This window comes from Mastomys coucha, unplaced genomic scaffold (assembly GCF_008632895.1).
Source record: "Mastomys coucha isolate ucsf_1 unplaced genomic scaffold, UCSF_Mcou_1 pScaffold17, whole genome shotgun sequence".
Taxonomy (NCBI): Eukaryota; Metazoa; Chordata; class Mammalia; order Rodentia; family Muridae; genus Mastomys; species Mastomys coucha.
Genome location: NW_022196899.1, coordinates 23404551 through 23423898, shown reverse-complemented (window position 1 = coordinate 23423898; position 19348 = coordinate 23404551). Strand labels below are relative to the sequence as shown.

At 44.5% G+C, this 19348-nt stretch overlaps 1 protein-coding gene across 10 annotated transcripts in view; it reads right to left on the bottom strand.

Moving 5' to 3' along the window:
• Positions 1-19000, bottom strand: part of Mecom (MDS1 and EVI1 complex locus) — a 553659-nt gene extending 534659 nt beyond the window's left edge. For 6 of the 10 annotated variants that reach the window (XM_031376533.1, XM_031376535.1, XM_031376534.1 and 3 more), the window contains exon 1: positions 18606-18997. In XM_031376533.1, the coding sequence (XP_031232393.1) occupies positions 18606-18642 (37 nt within the window). In that variant the 5' untranslated portion in view covers positions 18643-18997. Of the gene's footprint in view, positions 1-18605 lie in introns of all 10 variants that reach the window. The other 4 variants (XM_031376543.1, XM_031376547.1, XM_031376544.1 and 1 more) reach the window with 3 other exon arrangements.
• Positions 19001-19348: the final 348 nt, after the last annotated feature.

Sequence of the window (19348 nt, the reverse complement as noted above, 5' to 3'; positions counted from 1 at the left end):
GGGGGGGGGGCACAGATGACAAAGAGATGACCCGCCCTGTCCAGAGGAGATTACTCACTGAAATTGCAGCAGAACTCTTCTGCAAAGAGTTGTATGAAATCACTTCTCTAACTTCAGGTGTCTTCAATCTAAAATCGTATTACCTTTTATGAGCATTGAAATGCCCAGGAAACATGATACTCTGCCTTTATTTCAGGATGGAAATGAATCCAGCAGTAGAAGGCTCCCATTAACTTCCTGGACTCTAGAGTGAAGCAGATTAGCAGAGGTGGCTCCTGGCTCTACACTTCAGGTGAAGAGACCTAGCCAATAGATCACCTGTCTCTGAAGTGTTCCTCTTTAATGAAGACAGCAATGCCCACCTCAGGAAGGTGTGAAAATAAACTTCACTCACCCACAAAAACTCAAAACTCTCTCTTGGTTTTATACGCATTTATTCTCATTGTGACAAATGACCTCCAATGTGTGGCTTAAGAATTAAAGCACAGAGAGGTCATATAGCTTCTTTAAGGTCACCCAGCCAAGACCTCGAGCCAGTGTAGCTCCACATCAATACTCACAGTGTAGATTATTAAATTTGCATGGTTCTTTGTGGCATATAGAAACTAACATACGCGTCCTCTTCTTTTATGGAGAAAAAACAAAGCAAAGGTAATTGACCTATCTGCCAAAAAGTTCCAAGGTAGTGACATAGTAAGATTGGGATTAAATAACCATCTTGACTCCCCCAGACCATTTCACTCATGAAAATACACACTTACAGCTGGGTGGTGGTGGCACATGCCTTTAATCCCAGCACTTGAGAGGCAGAGGCAGGTGGATTTCTGAGTTCGAAGCCAGCCTGGTCTACAGAGTGAGTTCCAGGACAGCCAGAGCTACACAGAAAAACCCTGTCTCAAAAAAAAAAGAAGAAGGAGAAGAAGAGGAGGAGGAGGAGGAGGAGGAGGAGGAGGAGGAGGAGGAGGAGGAGAAGGAGAAGAAGAAGAAGAAGAAGAAGAAGAAGAAGAAGAAGAAGAAGAAGAAAGAAAAGAAAATACACACAGCACCCAAAACACACTTTCTATTTTTTAATCTATTTATGTATGTAGTATGTACATGTATGCAGCTATGTTCACACATGTGATAGCCTGTGGGGGCCAGAAGCTGACACTGGGATAACTTCTTCAATCCCTTCTTCATCTCAAATTTTCTCATTGAAAAAACTTTTTTAGAGAATATATTCTGATAATGGTTCACCTCCCCCAACTCTAACCAGATTCTCCTCACCTCTCTACCCACCAACTCCATGTTCTTTCTCTTTCTATTTAGTAAACAGTCAACAACAACAATTATGTCGATAAAAGCATACAAAGAGTCCAGAAACTGGCAAAAATAATGTCAGTAAAATAAAATATGCCCCCTCCCAAAAAATGAGACAAAAGTCTACCAAAAATATTCTCAAATTTATTTTATGTTGACCATCTATTGTTGGACATGGAGGCTACATTTAAGTATAACTAATATATTCAGTGATACTCGATTGAAGAAAACTAACTTTCTCCTTGAAAGTTTATATCAGTTGGAGATAGTTTCCTCTTCAGCACTGGGACCCCATCTAAGTTGAACCTGTACAGGGCTTATGCATGCTGCCATAGCCTCTGTGAGTTCATATGTGTATAAATCCTCTTGTATCTAAAGGCTCTGTGTCCTTGGAGTTACCCATTTCCTGTGGCTCTTACATTCTTTCTGTCTCCTGTTCCACATAACTCCCTAAGTCCTGAAGGAGAGGTTTGTTGAGGACATCCCATTTAGGGGTGAGTGCTTCAAAATCTCTCACTCTCTGCACACTGTCCAGTTGTGGGTCTCTGTGTTGATTCCCATCTACTATAGAAGGAAGCTTCTCTGATGATGGCTAAGGGAGGCAATGACCTATAGGTACAGCAGAATGTCATGAAGAGTCATTTTATTGATATGTTTATTTAGCAGAACAGTACTACTCAGTTTTCCCCTAGGTCCATGGCCTAGCTAATATCAGGTTTTTGGACACCCACGCAGTGTCAGGCATCAGTTTCATCTCATGGAGTGGGCTTTAAAGCCAATCAGAGAGTAGTTGGTTACTCCCACAACACGTGTGCCACTGTTACACCAGCATATCATACTGGCAGGTAAATACTGTAGATCACAGGGTTTGTAGTTGGTTAGTATTTACCCTTCTCCTCTAGGGGTTCATGGTGCCTTCCTGTACCATGAACACTAATCAGTAGAGGTAGAATTTTGAGTTAAGCACAAGTTTGACCTCTCTGTGCTCAATGAGATATGTAAGTTTTGACTTCGGCAATAAGGCCTCACCATCATAGACCACTTAATTTTTGGGGACAGGGTCTCTCACTGGACCTGGTAGTCATCATTTCATCTAGGATGGTTGGCCAGAAAACTTCAGCGATACGCTTCTCTTTTCCTCCAGAATGGGGTCACAGACATTTACTACCGCATCTGACTTTTGTATGAGTGCTAAAGATCCAAACACAGGTTCCCATACTTAAACAGAAAGCATTTTTTACCTGATAAGCCACCTCCCCAACCTTCAAAATATATTTTTGAAGCATTCACATCTAAGGCAGAAAAGATAACCTATCTTTAAGGTGGATGGGCCCTAAAACACTGTAAGTAGCATCCTCCCTTTAGCAAAGCTCTTAGCCATGATGAATTCTACCTAGTTGATGGTAATGCAGTCAAGCTAATCACTCTGAAACCAGTAAGGGAAACAGGTAGTCAAATTTTCCACACTTCAAAAGTCATTTACAGCCCCGGCCAATGTCCAAGATTAATTTAAAAGGTTGATTAAGAATGTAGCCCCGTAGACTGCATTAGGTAACAGAAGTAAACCTTGGTGACTTATATTACTCAAGGATAGGAAGAGATAGCTGATGATCTTGAGTCCCAATGAGAACTCTGGATATGTGATGCATTTTACCTTGGCATTTCCTACCCTCTTAAATGATCCAGCTACCAAGTCGAAGAAGCAAAGATACACGGTTGCTAATGAATCAAACATCTGTGCTGTGTTTTAACATTACAATATTGTCAACAGGAAGCTTAAATTACTAGCATCATCTGCATGGAGACAAACGGGGAGTTTTGCTCAGGATTTCAGTCTGTGCCCAGTAGTAATGACATTGGATGTGCTGATCTCCATGCCAACCCTGTGTCTGGAACATTGGCTGGGACACATACACACAGCTCAGCAAGATGCTGGCAAAGAGAGCTGGAAGAAAAAGCAATTCTTTTTCTTCTTTATTTCTGTTTTATGAACAACAAAATCACATGGCAGCATGAGACACAGGCTACTTTTCAGACAACATAGCCATCTTTGGGTAATGTTCTTTTTCTGTTGGATAAAAATTAAACCTAGGGCCTGGGGTGTACCCTTCAGTTTCTAAAGCACTTGCCCAGCATGCGCAACAACCTGCCTGGATTCCATCCCCAGCATTGTATAAAACAGTATTGTAGTCCATGCCTATAATCCCAGAAGTTCAAGCTCATCTTTGACTACAGAGAGATTTTGAAGCTAACCTGGAATACATGAGACCTTGTCTCAAAATAAGAATAATAAGAACAGAAAGGAGGAGGAAGAGATGGAGGGCTGAGAAGAAAGAGGAGCAAGTGGGAGGAGGAGGAGGAGGAGGAAGAGGAGGAGGAAGAGAAGGAGGAAGAAGAAGAAGAGGAGGAGGAGGAGGAGGAGGAGGAGGACGAGGATGAGGACGAGGACGAGAAAGATTGAACCTAGAAATAAGACATTCCTTTTGAAACCATGAAAACTTCAGTTTGGACATCATTTTACTCCCAGAGCTGCACATGGATAATATAGGAAACTCCTCCCCAAAGAACTTGTTGACCAATGACAGAAAAAGATATGAAAATTACACCTGGGGTAAAACTGTAAAGCTGGGATAGCATAAACTTGCTCATCCACAGAGCCACACTAAGAGCAGAGTTCCAAGGACTTCCTGTGCCTACTCAATGTGATCACAGAGAGAGAAAGAGAGAGAAGGGGGGGGGGACTGGGAGAATGAGAGAGGAAGACAGACAGACAGAAGCAGACAGAGAAAATTTAGTATGTGTGCCTTTCCTGAAACACTGGACTGCCATCTAACACACAAATTTCCCTCATGGTAGGTATTTGAAGGTCTAGAAAGATGTTTTAAAGCACACTAAAACCACAAATTGTTGGGCTAGTACAATAGCTCAGCGGGCAAAGGTTTTTCATGCAAACCCTGATAATCTGAGTTTGGTCCCTGGGATCCACACCGTACTAGGAGAGAAGCAATTCCCAAAAGTTATCCTCTCATTTACATACTCATGCCATAGCACATCCAAGCCTACACACACACACACACACACACACACACACACACACACATACACACACACACACTTGATGTAATTTAAAAGGTTTTGTAAGGATTGGAGAGATTGCTCAGTGATTAAGAGCACAAGCTGCTCTTCCTGAAAACCCAGGTTTGATTCCTAGCACCTACATGGTGCCTCACAGTCTTCTGTAGCTCCCAGTGCCTTCCTCTTGTCTCCATGGGCACCAGACAGGCGCCCCCACACATGAAAATAAACATAAATAAATATTTTATAAATCTTTTTAAAAATCATTTAAGTTGTAATTCTTAAAATTGAAACATTTTCCCTGAAAAAGAAATGAAAGAATAATGAATTCTCATCTGAGAATTGACTAGACATAAGGGGACATGATCCTACTGCTCAGGACATTGCACTTCAGTCAGTATGACCACTGTTCTTGCTTTCATTCTCATTGCCAGTCCCCAGCCTTGTATGGAAATAATCTGTTTGCATGTTTGCATGCATCCCAAAGGATTCTACCTTCCTTAAGGGCAGGGAACAAACTTTATTTCTCTTTGTATGCTCAGTGCGTGCCTTGAAATTCTTAATATGTGTGCTCAATAAATATTTATTTAACTGAACTGAATTTGGGGTCCAGAAATTTAGTATATTTTTTTCTGATGCAGCCTCTAATCCAATGTTTGCAGATCAAACACAGGGCTCTCATTCCCTCCATCCATAAAGATACAAAAACATCTCTTTGTAGGCTCCTGGTTCATGGAGTCAACTAAATGTGCATCACATATCTATAATAAATGCATGCCACAAAACTGAAATGACTATTACTTATAACACGTATGTCTTATCTGCCTCTACCAAGAATTAAGAAAGAAAATGTCTGTGTCTGCGACTTTCCAACTGTCAGTGTGCCACCCACCAAGCACGTAATAAAGATCCCCCACTGAGCTCAGAAACTTAATCATTTACCCAAATGAGCTTGAGGACCCAAGTTCAAATCCCCCAGAAGTCCTGTAAAACGGGGTAGGATGGTACACATCTGTAACTCAACTCCTACAGAGAGAGATGGGCGGCATCTCTTTTGGAAACAGAGTTTCCAGAAGCCTGAAGGCCAACCAGACTGGCCTATGCATAGAGTAAACAACAAAACACCCTGTCTTAAGGTGGAGAGTAAGAACCAATGCCTGAGTCTATCCCCTGACTGCCACACACATTCCCGGCACTAATGACGTGCAGGAAACTCCTTAGCACATAACCCATGTGAGCTCCACAAGGGCAGAGGCCTTGCTAGTGTAGTTGTCTCTTGACTTCCTTCTCTTAGAATTTAGGTGATTAATAAGCATCTGTGGTATGAGGTGGGGGGCAGTGATCACCAACAACACAGTATTTATAAATAACCTGGGTTTTGTTCTTAAATATCTTAAGCAAAAACTGCCCACATTAACGGGTGATTCATTGAATAAAGTAGGCAAAGGCCTCCGTGTCCAACAGGTGTGGAGAGAAATAGAACATAGGTTTGTTTTCAGATGGAAGATTCCAAGAAGCTAAGACAGCACCAAAGCTTCCCAGGCGCTGGCTTTGCAGTGTTAATAAAAATATTTGATGAAAGAGTAGACATATGATCCAGCACTCCAAGCACTGGATCTGCTTGGTCATCACTGATCAACAGCCACATGACACAGCTTGCATCTTACGAACTACAGCCAAGCCATAGGTACATCTGTCAAATGAGTCTAAGGAACAGAGTTTCTCAGAGTTTTCCTTGTCTTGCCATCTCATCTACACCAGCCACTCGATGACTGTTTATTGGCCCAATTTGATGGATTTAATTTAAAATGTATTTTGAAAAAATGCTAACTACGAACATTGTTCCATGAATTCAAACACACGCGCGCGCGCACACACACACACACACACACACACACACAATTTAAAAATGAACTCATAACAACTTCTGTACTCTAAGGAATCAAAGTTGAAGTAACTTAATTCATTAAAAGATTTATATGACTAGATTTTAATTCCTTGAGTGGTATCTGGGCAAACATAATCTAAACTAACCAGTATAGTTTTAATCTCATACAATCCAATGAGCTTTAATAAGCAAAGTAGTGCTCAGTAAAACTAAACCCCAGCTAGTCATTCCTCTGTATTTGTGTGTCTGTGGGTGCCTGTGTGAAACTGTGTGTGAGTTGAGCTAATTATTTCAAGATTTTTTTTTTATACTTAATCAACAACATTGCCAAAGAAAGTCACCCTTCAGAAATCTCCCTATCCTGGTTTATAACTTATAATAAAATGGAATTTTGCAACTGATGGGCTTCAGGGTATAACATTATACTGTCACTTTTTAAAGGCTATAGTTATAAGAGATAGTTTCCATTATAAAATTTTTTCCATAGTCTGCTTAGCCAGTTAAAAACATTTGTTATATAAATGGTCTTTCCAATTCATAGGCTCAAAATTATTATAGACAAGTTTTTAAGAATATCAAAGTAAGTTTATATTGGCTTCAGTAGCCTTCCTCGGTATTCTATATTTGCATCTAGCAGCTTAAACTGTACTCACTGGACAGGGCAATGTGATAATAATGTACCACCTCAACAAGGAAATCACAAAAAAAAAAAAATTAAAACTTTAAACCCTGACAACCTGCTTGTCCAGTTGGGACTGTGTGTGTTGATTCAAGCACAGCCTGCTCCACACAGCAGGAGAAAATGCAAATGGGGCAGAAAGACAGATCCAAAGAAATTCCTTAAGCTCAAATCTCAGATAGATCACAGTGGATCTTTCAAAGATGTACCTTGGCTGTGGGCTTAGACCCTTGATCCTCCGGTGGGGGTGGGGGGCGGGGACTGTAAAGTTGCTTGGAAATCAGATCTGCCCTGACAGGGTGAGGCAGCCCTCTTTGACCTCCTCGAAGCCTGCTGTGCTTGCATCTCAGAGGCCAGCACGCTTCATCCTGAACTGTGAGCTTCCTTTAATTGTGGACTCCGCTTTCAGTTTCCCTCGGGAGCCCTAGTCAGGGGAACTTCCCTGTCTGTTCTTTTCCGAAAACTGGAAAAATACTGAAATGTCATTCTAAACCAGAGGACTGGTTGAGTATGATGTGTTAGGGCCAAACAGTGGGGCTCTGCTGCCTTTGAAAGGAGTTAGAATGACATGTATGGACAAAACAAGTCATACACATGTATGTATGTATGTATGTATGTATGTATGTATAATGTATGTATATATGTATGTGCACATGCATGCATATATACATGTATGTGTGAATGTGTATAAGCATGCATATATGTGCTAATACCTATTATGTACCCAAGAGAAAGTACAAGAATTTTCATAGAAAGATGAGTGAAGAGCAGTGCCAATTAGCAAGTGGTATACAGCAACAACAACAACAACAAATTGCACTTTCTATGTGACACAGTCTTTTAGTTATGTACTGAGTGTAAATTGTGGGATTAAAAAAATAACATTTCTAAGGTTATTCTAAAAGAATCTTGAAGACTTTAGGATCTTACATAATAACATACCAGGCTGAGTTTAAAGGTAAACTTCCTTAATATTCATGACTAGAATTTGGAAGTCCATGACCTCTCAAAGTGGTATGAAACTGGTTGTGTACTTGGGTACCTTCTGGAAAACATGAAACCCGGACATGGCTGTGCATACATCTGAAACTCCAGTAATGAGCAACAGAGTCAGGAAGATTCCCCAGATGCACAGCTAGTCTAGCCAAAGAGGTTCTTCAGGTTCAGCAAGAGAGCCGTCTCGAAAATAAGGCACGAAAGGAAATAAGAAAGACAACCTAACAATGATCTCCGGCCTCCATGTACATCTGCATGGATGGGTACACACACACACACACACACACACACACACACACTAATAAAGGGTTCCTACTCAATTTATAAGCATTCCTAATACCAGCACAGGAAGTCACACCGGACAGGTTTTGAGGCAAGATGCTTACAGGGCTGAAGCCCTTCAGCCTTTCAAGTTTGAGCAAAGTTGTCTAAGGAATAATTCTGTTTCCTCCATAGAGATGAGGCACTTGCGAAACTGCGAGTGAGGGAGTGGACAGACAGAGAAGCAGTCAGTCTTACAGGTCTCTGAAAAGGGCAGAGTGCAAAGAGTGGGGTTCATCTAGTCTCAGTAAAACAAGATTCAGTACGGCATCCTCTGTCAAGCTTGAACTGTGTGAGAGACCCCTTAATAACAATGGAGCATTAAGACAGACCACAAAACTCTCAGGTTTTATGTTGTGTGTTAATATTATATGAACGGGTCAGGATTTAGGCAGAAATGTGGCTTCTGATGACTTCTGTGAGGTGAAAAGTCCCTGTGAGTCACCATACAAGAATGCCTTGAATCTATCAACGCCTTCACTGTCTCTCCTTTGATTCCGCTGACGTTCTGCAGCTTCACATGTCCTGCATTTAGAGTCAGCTGTGACTCAAGTGAGGAGCCAGGAGATGTGCCGACACTGGCAAAATAAGGGATACTATTGGTGGAAATTTGAAAGGCTACCTCCTTTCCAAATGTGCTGTCCAGGTGGTTTATCACTGTCAAGACAGGCCAATTGGGGATTTAGTATGTAACTAATGTTTCAGCTATCCCTGGGTTCGAGTGCTGCCATTACAAGCTATGCAGGTTTCCCAGGCAAAGAAACCGAAGGGGCTCTGCATAAGCCGCCAATGCCCAGCACCAACCACATCACCTAATAGGAGTAATAACTGTCTATGCAAGCCTCGTAGTAGGCACAAATCGCTCTGTGAGAGATTGGCACTTACACCAGGGAAAGAAGATAGACACGACGAAGACGGGAGATGGATCATAAAACTCCAAAATGATGGTAAATGCTATACAGTTAGGATGAAATGGTGTAGAGAAGTCACATTTCTAGCAATGCTTCAGAAGGAGCATGGGTAAGTGAGAATTTAAACAGGATCTTAAAGAGGTAGCTATTAATAGTCAAAGGGCCGTATGCATTGATTTACAGTCTATGTAAATGAGGGATATTATAGGTGACAATTTGGAATGATACCTCCTTTCCAAATGTGCTTTCCAGGTAGTTTATCACTGGCAACATCACAGCCAAGAGCTAGAAGGGAGAAACAGAAGGGTAGCTGGTCAGATGGAAAGAAGAACAGACTGAAGGAGCATGTTAGGCTGAAGGCAGAAAGAAACCTAGAAACTTACTGAGCTATAATGACCACTTGTGCCTGCATTCCACTTAACACATTCTACATCCATTGGGTGGTCAAATGTCAGATGAAACAACTGCTGGAACACAGGATGGTCCAGCAGCATGCTCTCACTCTATCCAGCTAGTGAGCAGCTGAGAGGCAGGGTCTGAACCAGAGCCAATGCTCAGAGTTACCCAGGCTCCAGAGTGTAAAGGAAATTAGATCTTATCATCGGGCACAAGACTGGGGGACAAGTATCTGAGAACTCATTGGAATGTCTTATAAGCGTGGCTAAATACTACTTAAATGCACATCTATATGTATGGCAATATCCAGGCTATGATGTTCGAAGGGAAAGTATTCACTGAGAAGTCCGTTGCTCACACTAATATAATTGATCAGTTTAACCTTCATTAGCACTGTCTATTGCATTACTGTCGCACCGTGGCTTTCCACCCTTGGAATCCTCAGAGCTTAATTCACCTGTGCCTACTAGCAACACACTGCATGATTGCAGAGACCAATGTGGTTTTTTTCACATACCCTCTGAACATATCTTTCATTTCCAAGAAAGCCACTCCAGTCAGTTAATATAATCAATCCTTTAAAAAATAGTTTCTCACCTTCCCTTAGATTTAGGTTCTTAATATCAGTTGGACTCCTCAGTAACAGATGTGTAGGACATGACGTCTGGGCCTTCCCAGAAAGACAGGGGCCAACTTTTCCTTTGAATACCCACAGCAGCCGAATGAACTCTATTCCCACCATGGGGTACCTAATTGTTTACTGCCTCCATGCCCCTAGCCCACAAATCAAAAAATTGGATTAAATAAGAAATAAAAAAGATTGGTGTCCTGTGGCTACAAGGGGAGGAAGAGGTGTTTCAGTTTGGTTTTTGTTGTTGTTGTTGTTGTTAACCAAGTAATAATAAACAGTATAGAGAGAAAGAGAGACACAACTTCACTGTCAAAGATTCTCTTCTAGAATGGTCACACCACATGTATACACACACATATACACACACCACACATACACATAAACACATAAACACACATATATCACACATATACCATACACATTCATAGACACAAACATAAACACACACATACATTGCACACATATATATACATACCACACACAAACACACATACCACACACATTCATAAACACACACATATACACACACCACACATATACATAAACACATAAACACACATACATCACACATATACCACACACATTCATAAACACAAACATAAACACACATATACACACATACATTGCACACATATATATACATACCACACACAAACACACATACCACACACATACATCATACACATATACACACAAACACAGCACAAACATGCACACACACACACAATAAACTTCTCAACTTTTCACAGTAAATTTATTGCCTAGTTTGGCTTCAATTTTCATGTGTCCACATTGTATATGCAATCTCCCTTTATCCAAGGGTATAACTTACTGGGAAGACAAACAAGACATTTCCTATAGGCATACAAATACTTCTAAAACTGAGGCTTGATAAAAACATGGACTAGGAAACAGGAAGGATACTTCCTCTTCAGGAATTTTAAAAATTCAAACAGGAAATGATTAAGACGTATTGATTGATTGACTGATTGAGTTAGTGGCTGATTGAAGCTTATGTACTTGACTAACGTTCACCTGATGGACACGCATAACTCCTACTTCCCAAGAGCCCAAGGATGATGGTATTATTACTTCCACTTCACAAATAAAGAGCCCAGGGAGAGTGGTATGAGGATTTTCACCTCACAAGTAAAGATGCCCAGGGAGGGTGGTATTATTGCTCCACCTTCACAAGAGGCAAGCAATGGCTTGAAGCTGACCTAGCTATTCAATCAGGATCACACTCAATTCAAACACTGCTGTGCACATTTTAAATGTTCATGAGAGCTGAAACTATGCATTTCCAAGCACGGGGCCCACCACACAGCAGGACTTCGTAGAATATTTGTTGTATAAAATATCACCAAACCCTACCAACAGCTGCATTGAAGGGCTTTTGTAAATGCCATAATTTGAACAACATCAACATACAAAATTAAATCATCAGGCAGATTCTTAACAAGGGGAAGGATCCTTCCCAGGCCTCCCTGCTACACAGTCATTGACTCCTGAGCAAGTCCTGAACAGAAGAATTAATACAATCTGTTTGCTAGATAATTTATCCTTTAGAACTATAATAAATTAGTAGTCAATGATTAGACTGAACGTACAAGCCAAAACCCAGTTTGCTGTTGAATAGAATAACTAAAGTCAAAATTAAGTAATTCCAGAATGAACACCTTTGAAGAGTCAGGAATTTCATTAAAAATTCAGTTGCTTTCCCCCTCTTAAAATGAAACGGTTCTTTAATGACAAAAGAACTTAAGAATAATGCAGAAGAACACACATCCGAGCCAAATTCTCCCCCAAGTTTAATCATGGCTATTATTTCTGAAAATGAAAATGGCTGAGGTCATTGTAGTCTATTTCGGGGCTTGCATGCGTTGGTGGTATTTTTCCCTTGCCTTTGAGCTCTCTCCACGTTACCAGCTAAATGCTATGGGTTTTGCTATGTGCCCTTTCAAATCCCATTCTTTTTAATAATGGACTTTACACAAGTAAATTAAAGCAAATTCCACTTTCTTTCCTAAGAACTCCAGATGGAGTCCACACTGGAAAGAGACCTGGTACTTGTTTTTCTAAAAAAAGAAAGAAGGAAAAAAAAAAAGAAAAGAGAGAAAAAAGAAAAATTTCTTAAAACAACATGGCATGGCATGGAGCTGCTATCTGCATAAAACACTGTGTGGCTGTCCAAAAAAGTGCTGAAAAATGAAGAAAACGGTAAGATTCATATTGTTCTTTTGACCAAACTGAAACATTGTAATAATATACGTATTCCATACAGCCTATGTAGAAACATGGAAAATGCCTAGAAACAAAACCCCATACATGGATCCTTCCTCCTTGCCTTTGTACATTTTGAAAGTTGAAAGGTCTATATGTAGCCAGGGAAACCCTGATGGGCCCACTGTTCAGAATTATCAAATAACTCAAGACACTAAATTCACACAATCACACATTCATTTTAGATATGATTATTTTGCCTATCTGAACTTACCCTATTCTATTTGATTTGTTTTGTGTTCTATGTTGCTCTCTTTTTGAAAGTTTTTGTTTTCTTTTATTCTGATTTGCTGTCAAGTCCCATGGAATGACTCAGGCTCTAAGAAGCCTCTGCCCACCCTAGTGTGAGAACGCCTTTGCCATACACACATACTGTGGAGTGCTGGCTGTTAAAAAACGACTTAAGCTCTGTTTGTTTGTTTGTTTATCTTATATTTTTTTTTTGAAAATCAACTCGCAAGATCAATGTATTAAGCTTTTATGAAAGAGGTGAAATAATTTTAAACACAGACACACAATGAGTTTATTTATTTAGAAACTTGTTAAATGGAGTCCGGGAATTCAAATAGTCAATGTTGACATTGTACAGAACTGGCCAGGAGCCAGGACCTGGTCTCCAGAGGGATCCATTGGACAAGGAATCCAGGCCTTTCTCTCTTCCCACTTGAACTAAAAAGGTAGAAGTCATTAGTTACAGCCACAGCCGTATCTGAACCTCATTCAAACAATCTGCCCCAACCAAGGCACTTATAAACAGGGCAAGTGTGCTTCACCCTTCAGCGTGCTGAGCTCCCATAGTGCCCCACACCTGCAGAGTTTTGTAAACAGTTTCTCCCCTGTGCTGAAACTTCTCTGAAGTTTCTTGCATGGCAGGTAAGCAAAAGCAGTTAACGACAATTTTTTTTTCTCTCTCTGTATATATTAAGGGTGGGGACACCCAATGTGTACAAACTAGGGGGTCTAGAAGAAGTCTGCCTCTCTCTGGCCCCTCCTCACTCCTCCTGGCTGTCCTCTCTGCACAGCCAAGTTCCTTGAAACACCTCAGGAGGCCAGAAGGGTGGGAAGAGGGAAGAATCTAATTTTAGAAAAAGGACTCTGGCTGCTGGGGTGGGGAAATGGTCAGAGAACTACTGGGTCACATCAGAAGGAAAAGCAGACTCGACTCGGGGCTGTTACAAAAATGCCCGGACAGCAGCTTCCAGTCCTGAATGGGTTAAGCATCTCCCCAGAAAATAGTACATGGCATCTTTGCAGTGTGTCTGCTTCCTCCAGGCTCATGCCCCCACCTCAGAGCCCTTCTCTCAGGCCTTAGGGAATGCCCTTCGGAGGGAGTGAATAAACTAAACGAGGCTGTGCACAAGAATGTTCCCGAACCAGGGACAGGACTGGGAGAGATTTACCCACGGTTTGCATGTGTCTACACTGTTGTTATAAACGACGCTCAAGGCAAGTGGTGCACCAGACGCTAAGCACCCTGGAGTTGAAGGGGGGGTGCACTGTTTAATCAAATCCTTGAACTCAAAACTATGCTCTGAAGGAACGAAGGAATGAACTCCTCCATTCCTATGACTTTCCCTGCCCAGCTCGGAGGCCCCATGAGAGCCAGGTTTCTCTACACTTAGCAGTTTGGAAATGCAGAGTAGGGGATGCTATCAACTACAAAGAATTGAGCTCTGTCTAGCTCCTGGTACCTTAGGAACCTGGAATGGGCTGGTGACCAGACAAGCCACTTCTCTCCACTTTGAGGTACTCTGGGGATGCCACCAGAGAGAAGTCCAAGGTGGGAGCTCAGGGGGCTACTAATTGATCGTCTGGCCCGGGTTAGACCCAGCCAGAAGTCCTCAGTTGTGACCTTCCTGCTCTGGTCCATGCTGTGTACCCTCTGTTAACCTGCCCCATACTTCCAAAAGCAAAACAAAATAAACTCTCAAACAACCACAAGTTTAAAAAGAAACTGCTTACAAGACCCATTATCTTCAACGAGAGAGAGAGAGAGAGAGAGAGAGAGAGAGAGAGAGAGAGAGAGAGAGAGAGAGAGGGGGGGGGATGAGAGAATGGATCTCCTGGAAAGACTTTAATTTCTATTTGACAATTGTTGAGTGTCAGTACTGGGGAGTAGGCCCCAAGTGCAGGGAGAGATATGGCTAAGAAAGTGTGAGTTAAGGCTACCCTCAAAAATTACAAGCTAACCCAGAGGACACAGAACAGAGGCACACACACAGTCCCCAAACCTGAGACTCACAGTCCCCAGTCTCGGCACATAAGGCTCTGCAGCTAATGAACCATCCACTCCCATGGTGCTGGGATGAGGGAAGAAGGAGAAGCATAATTAACCTTCCCCTAAACACAGATCCAAAAGGGGGTGCGAACCGCGGTGAAATGGTGCCTCAAAGTGCCAAATGAAATAAAGAAGCCCTCCCTAAGCCAGCCAGGGTAATGCTCAAATAATGGCGAACGACGCGCCTTTCTAGAAGAAGCCTCAACCTCCGAAAGAACAATTTTTCCTCCTGCAAAGCAGTCTGGAATAAACAAATAAACATATACTTGAAAGCAAGTCTCTATTTCGATGCAGCTTCTTAAAAGTAAATGAGCGTGTAAGGAGTTCTGACTAAACACGGCTGTGAATTAACCTTAGAATCTTAAATGCTGGCCTGCGAGAGCGAATTTAAACACGGGAGGCAGCAGCAGGCATGTACCTTTCCTACTTCGGTGCCTGTTCCTAAACAAAGATCAAGTACAGAAGTAACAAGTGCCTCCTGTCACCGCCAGGGTTTTGATAATCTCATCGCCTTCTTAAGCGACTTCCGGGGAGTCCTGCAGTAAGGGGGTTACTGGGTGCAATATATTCATTGCTTTGATTGAAACCCCACAGGCTGGTACTTTGGCAAAGTGGGATGGGTTTCCCTCCAGTATTTTAGGCTCTAGACATGCCGACAGACCCTACCTCACTTCCTTCCCCCACCCCCACCCCGAGGAGAGTGTCAACTGGAATTTCTGGCAAGGTCCAGGTACTTCTCCAGCAGCCCCACACACCCCAAATAAAATGGCTGAGAAGTCTCCTGGCTGCCAGAATGGGCTTGCCTTAGTTTTCTTTTCTTGAAGGTGGAAATGTAAGTGAAAGGTTTTAGGCAGTACATATGTCAATTCTCTTGCTTTTCCCTTTAAAAAAAAAAAAAACTTTTTACATTAAACCTCTCTATCTTCCAGTACGGTTTACAACGAAATTATTAATTTCAAGTATTGTGTAAAAAATAAGTCCTATAAATTAGCCCCAAGATAGTGCCCGCAATCCGTTCCTGTAACATCACGAAGTATTTTCAAGGTATATGGGTCTCTGCTCTCTAACCATGGGCTTTAGCCAAGACCAAACTAAATTAGCATCCAACCAAAGATGTACACAAAAGAAAAGGAATAACCAAGGATGGGAGAAAGAACTATTTGTGTGTGGTTTGTTTCTCTGGTAGTGCTTACGCTTGCCACTATTACGGTAAATTGGTTTTGTCTTGTTTTGTTTCAGATATGCTGGTTACATTACCTCTTTCTAACTCAGGAAGGGGGAAAAAAGAAACAGTGCCTGCAAACAGGCTAAGTTTCCGTTGGATGATTGCACCGCAGGGGTCACCAGCCACCTCTGCCACGCGCAGTTCGGCAAAAGGAAATAGCGCTTTAAAATACAAAAATCCGTAGTTCTGATATGATTTCCTTTATTGCTCAGACGGTAGCTGGAAAACTGCACAAAGCAGCGCCCGGGTCTCTGGAAGGCAGCCGCCGAAGTAGTAAAGCCCTGCTAGTGGAAACCTGGGGCTCAGCAGGAAAAGTTCCTAAGGTGGGGGTCCTGCTCTTTAGAGAGCACATGGGCATCCTTACCCCACACGAGACAAAAAAAAAATCAATGTGTCTCACATGCGGTGACTGACAAGTCTCATCAGATCAGAAAGGAGGCTCAGCTTCAGGACTCAGTGGTGGGCTACAGGGTGTACAGCTTGCTTAGCAATTAAAATAGCTAAGGCGCACGGGGGCGGGGGCGATCCTTAAGAAAATTCGAAAGGTTTTGCGTTCTGCTTTCGCTTCGTCGGATGCCGGGCAACCAGGCAGGGTGCAAAGCCTTCGGCTTTCATTTCACAACTTACTGCTCGTTTGAAACGAGCTCCCTGCTCTCTCTCTCTCTCTCTCTCTCTCTCTCTCTCTCTCTCTCTCTCTCTCTCTCTCTCTCTCTCTCTCTCTCTCTCACACACACACACACACACACACACACACACACACACACACACACCCCTAACCTTTGAAGTCTCCAAGCCATCAAGCATGTGTACATTTATTCCCTCTCAGATGAAAATAAAGACACCGGGCTCAATGAAAAGCCAACAGGAAAAAACAGTTTCTCTGGCGCACTTTACACTGTTGCAACGAAGTGAAATGAGCCGTAGGAGCAGAGAAAGAAGCCGGCTGACTGACCCAGGAGGCGGACGGCCCTGTGTCTAGGTTGATCTCTGCGACCTGAGTTCCGAGAGAAAAGATGCCGCTAGAGAGTGTGTGAGTGCTGAGTGGCTCGAGCTCTGAAAAGACGCCTGCGTTACGTTGCATTCTCCACACCGGGAATGCAGGGGGGCTGCGACTGTAGCCGGCGCCGCTGTGCCAGGACGAGCCCGGTGGTGCCGCATGGAGCGCCTCCAGCCCTAAATTCCAATGTCCAAGGTGATGGGGGGTGCATTTGGGGACTTCACTGGGGAAAACATACTACCCACATCCTATCTTTCGTCTCTCTGGTCCGAAACAAAACAATTAAGAGAGTTCGAGATTCCTTAAGTCCAAGTGTGAGAGGCATTGGCAGCCTGGCCGTTCCCTCCCGAAGTAGTAAGTACACAGCAGGCTGTTCGCCGGGTCCCCTTCAACGCTAGGCAGAAACATTTGAACAAACCCTGCTCAGATGCCTGCTAGTCCCTGCTAAGCAACGCTTCCCACCCTACCCTGTCCTGGAGTGTCACCCAAGCCTTCGCTGAAAGCGTGGGGGATGGGAGTTCCATCCCCCGTATCCCCAAGCCCCACTGCCCTAGTCCCGCGTGACCGAGGCTGCTCCACTCCGGGCAGGCAGAGGGCGCCGGGGAGGACGAGTGACCCGGGACCCAGGCTGCACCCAGAAAGAGAGCGGCAGGTTGAGCTGCGCCCCCTCGGTGGCCCCGAGTTCCGACAGCCCGCCCCCTGGGGGTCACTCGGCGCCCTGCCAGCCCGGGCTTCTCGGGTCGCAGCGCGCCCTCCGGGCCTTGCTGGGCAGCGTTCTCGGCTGGCTGCGCGCCCTCCACGCCCGGGCCTGAGAACGCCGGCGCGGCCTCCGCTCTCCCCACCTGCCGAGTGGCTCTGCGGAGCCGAGAGCTCGGCGCTGCCCAGGCTCCCCCCACCCATCCCGGGGACCGCGCCCCCCCCTCGCCCCACACCTCTGCCTCCCCTTCCCTGGGGCTCCCGCCGCGCCGCACACGCCGCCGCGTACAGGGACTGAGCGCACAGCGCCCACTACTGCAGCCGCGGCTCCGCGCAGCCCCGATCGCCCGCGCAACTCGCAGGCGGCCGCCTCGCAACTTTTCCCAACTCCAGCGCGGCCCTCTGCCGCCACAGCCACCGCGACTCCCTCGGAGCCCGCCACCCATCCCAAACCCCAGAAACAAACAGAGCTTCGGAAAGGCGCCCTTCCCCTGCCCCCCCCCTCCCTCGCTTCCCCCCTCCTCCCGCTCCGGGGACTAGCTGGTTGGCCAGAGGCGACTCTCCCCCGCCTGGGGGGAAGGGAGGGGAGGGGGACACACTCTCCTCTCCCCCCACCCCTTCGCGCTCACTCGCGCGCGCTCTCCTCCCTCCCACCCAGCTTTTTGCTGCCCCCACCCCCACCACGGAGTTGCCACAGCTGGTCCTGGTGCGGGGCTCAGGGCTACCGCGCTTCCACTGCGCCCAGAGCAGGAGCCAGGGCGGGGAGGCAGGAATCGGCAGGTTGCTCGGGCTGCAAGCTGCGCTGTGCCTGCCTTCCACCCGGGGCCCCCGCGCCAAAGCAGCCCGCGCTCTCTCCCCGAGAGCTAGACACAGATATGCAAGATGGCAGAGAAGGGGGAAAAGCCAATAGAAAAGGGATATTGCACCTACTTGTGGCCAGTTTCCTTGCCCTGCCTTTGGATCTCATGCTGTGCCCAGTCCTGCAGCCGCTGCTGGGTGGTTGGGTTTTTTTTTTTCTTGGATCTTTTCCTTCTTTTGCTCTGTCTCTCCCCCTCCCTTCTCTCTCTCTCTCTCTCTCTCTCTCTCTCTCTCTCTCTCTCTCTCTCTCTCTCTCTCTCTCTCTCTCTCTCTCGTCTCTGTCTCACACACGCACACACAGGCACACACTCGGTCTTTCACTCTCTCTCCCTCCCTCTCTCTCTTTCTCTCAATCCACACTCGCTATCTCTAGCATTGTCAGTTTGGACACCTTCGCACATGCGCGTTAGACGCCCCTCCAACATCTCAGCGCCGCCAAAAAAAGTTTGGAGCGATTTATCACTTTGATTTGGAGATCTTGTCAGATGGCAATCGCCGAGGAGGCGGAGAAAGGGAGCTACGGGGAGGGCGGCAGGGGGCGGGGAGCGAGCGCGGGGAGCTGGAGGGGAGCAGACACTTCGCCCAAACGGAAAAAAAAAAAAAAAGAAAGAAAGAAAAAGAAAAGAAATGAAACGTCTTGGACAGAGAATTGATTCGTGGGGCAGAGGACTATATCTGGGTGGGAGTCAACAATAAGCCTGCATTATAATTGTTATTAATGTTTTCTCCACCATAAATTACATTGTCTATAGGGGAAACGAGCGGAGAAAGAAAGAAACTTTAGGATAGATCTTTCCGTCTACAAAAGAACTAGG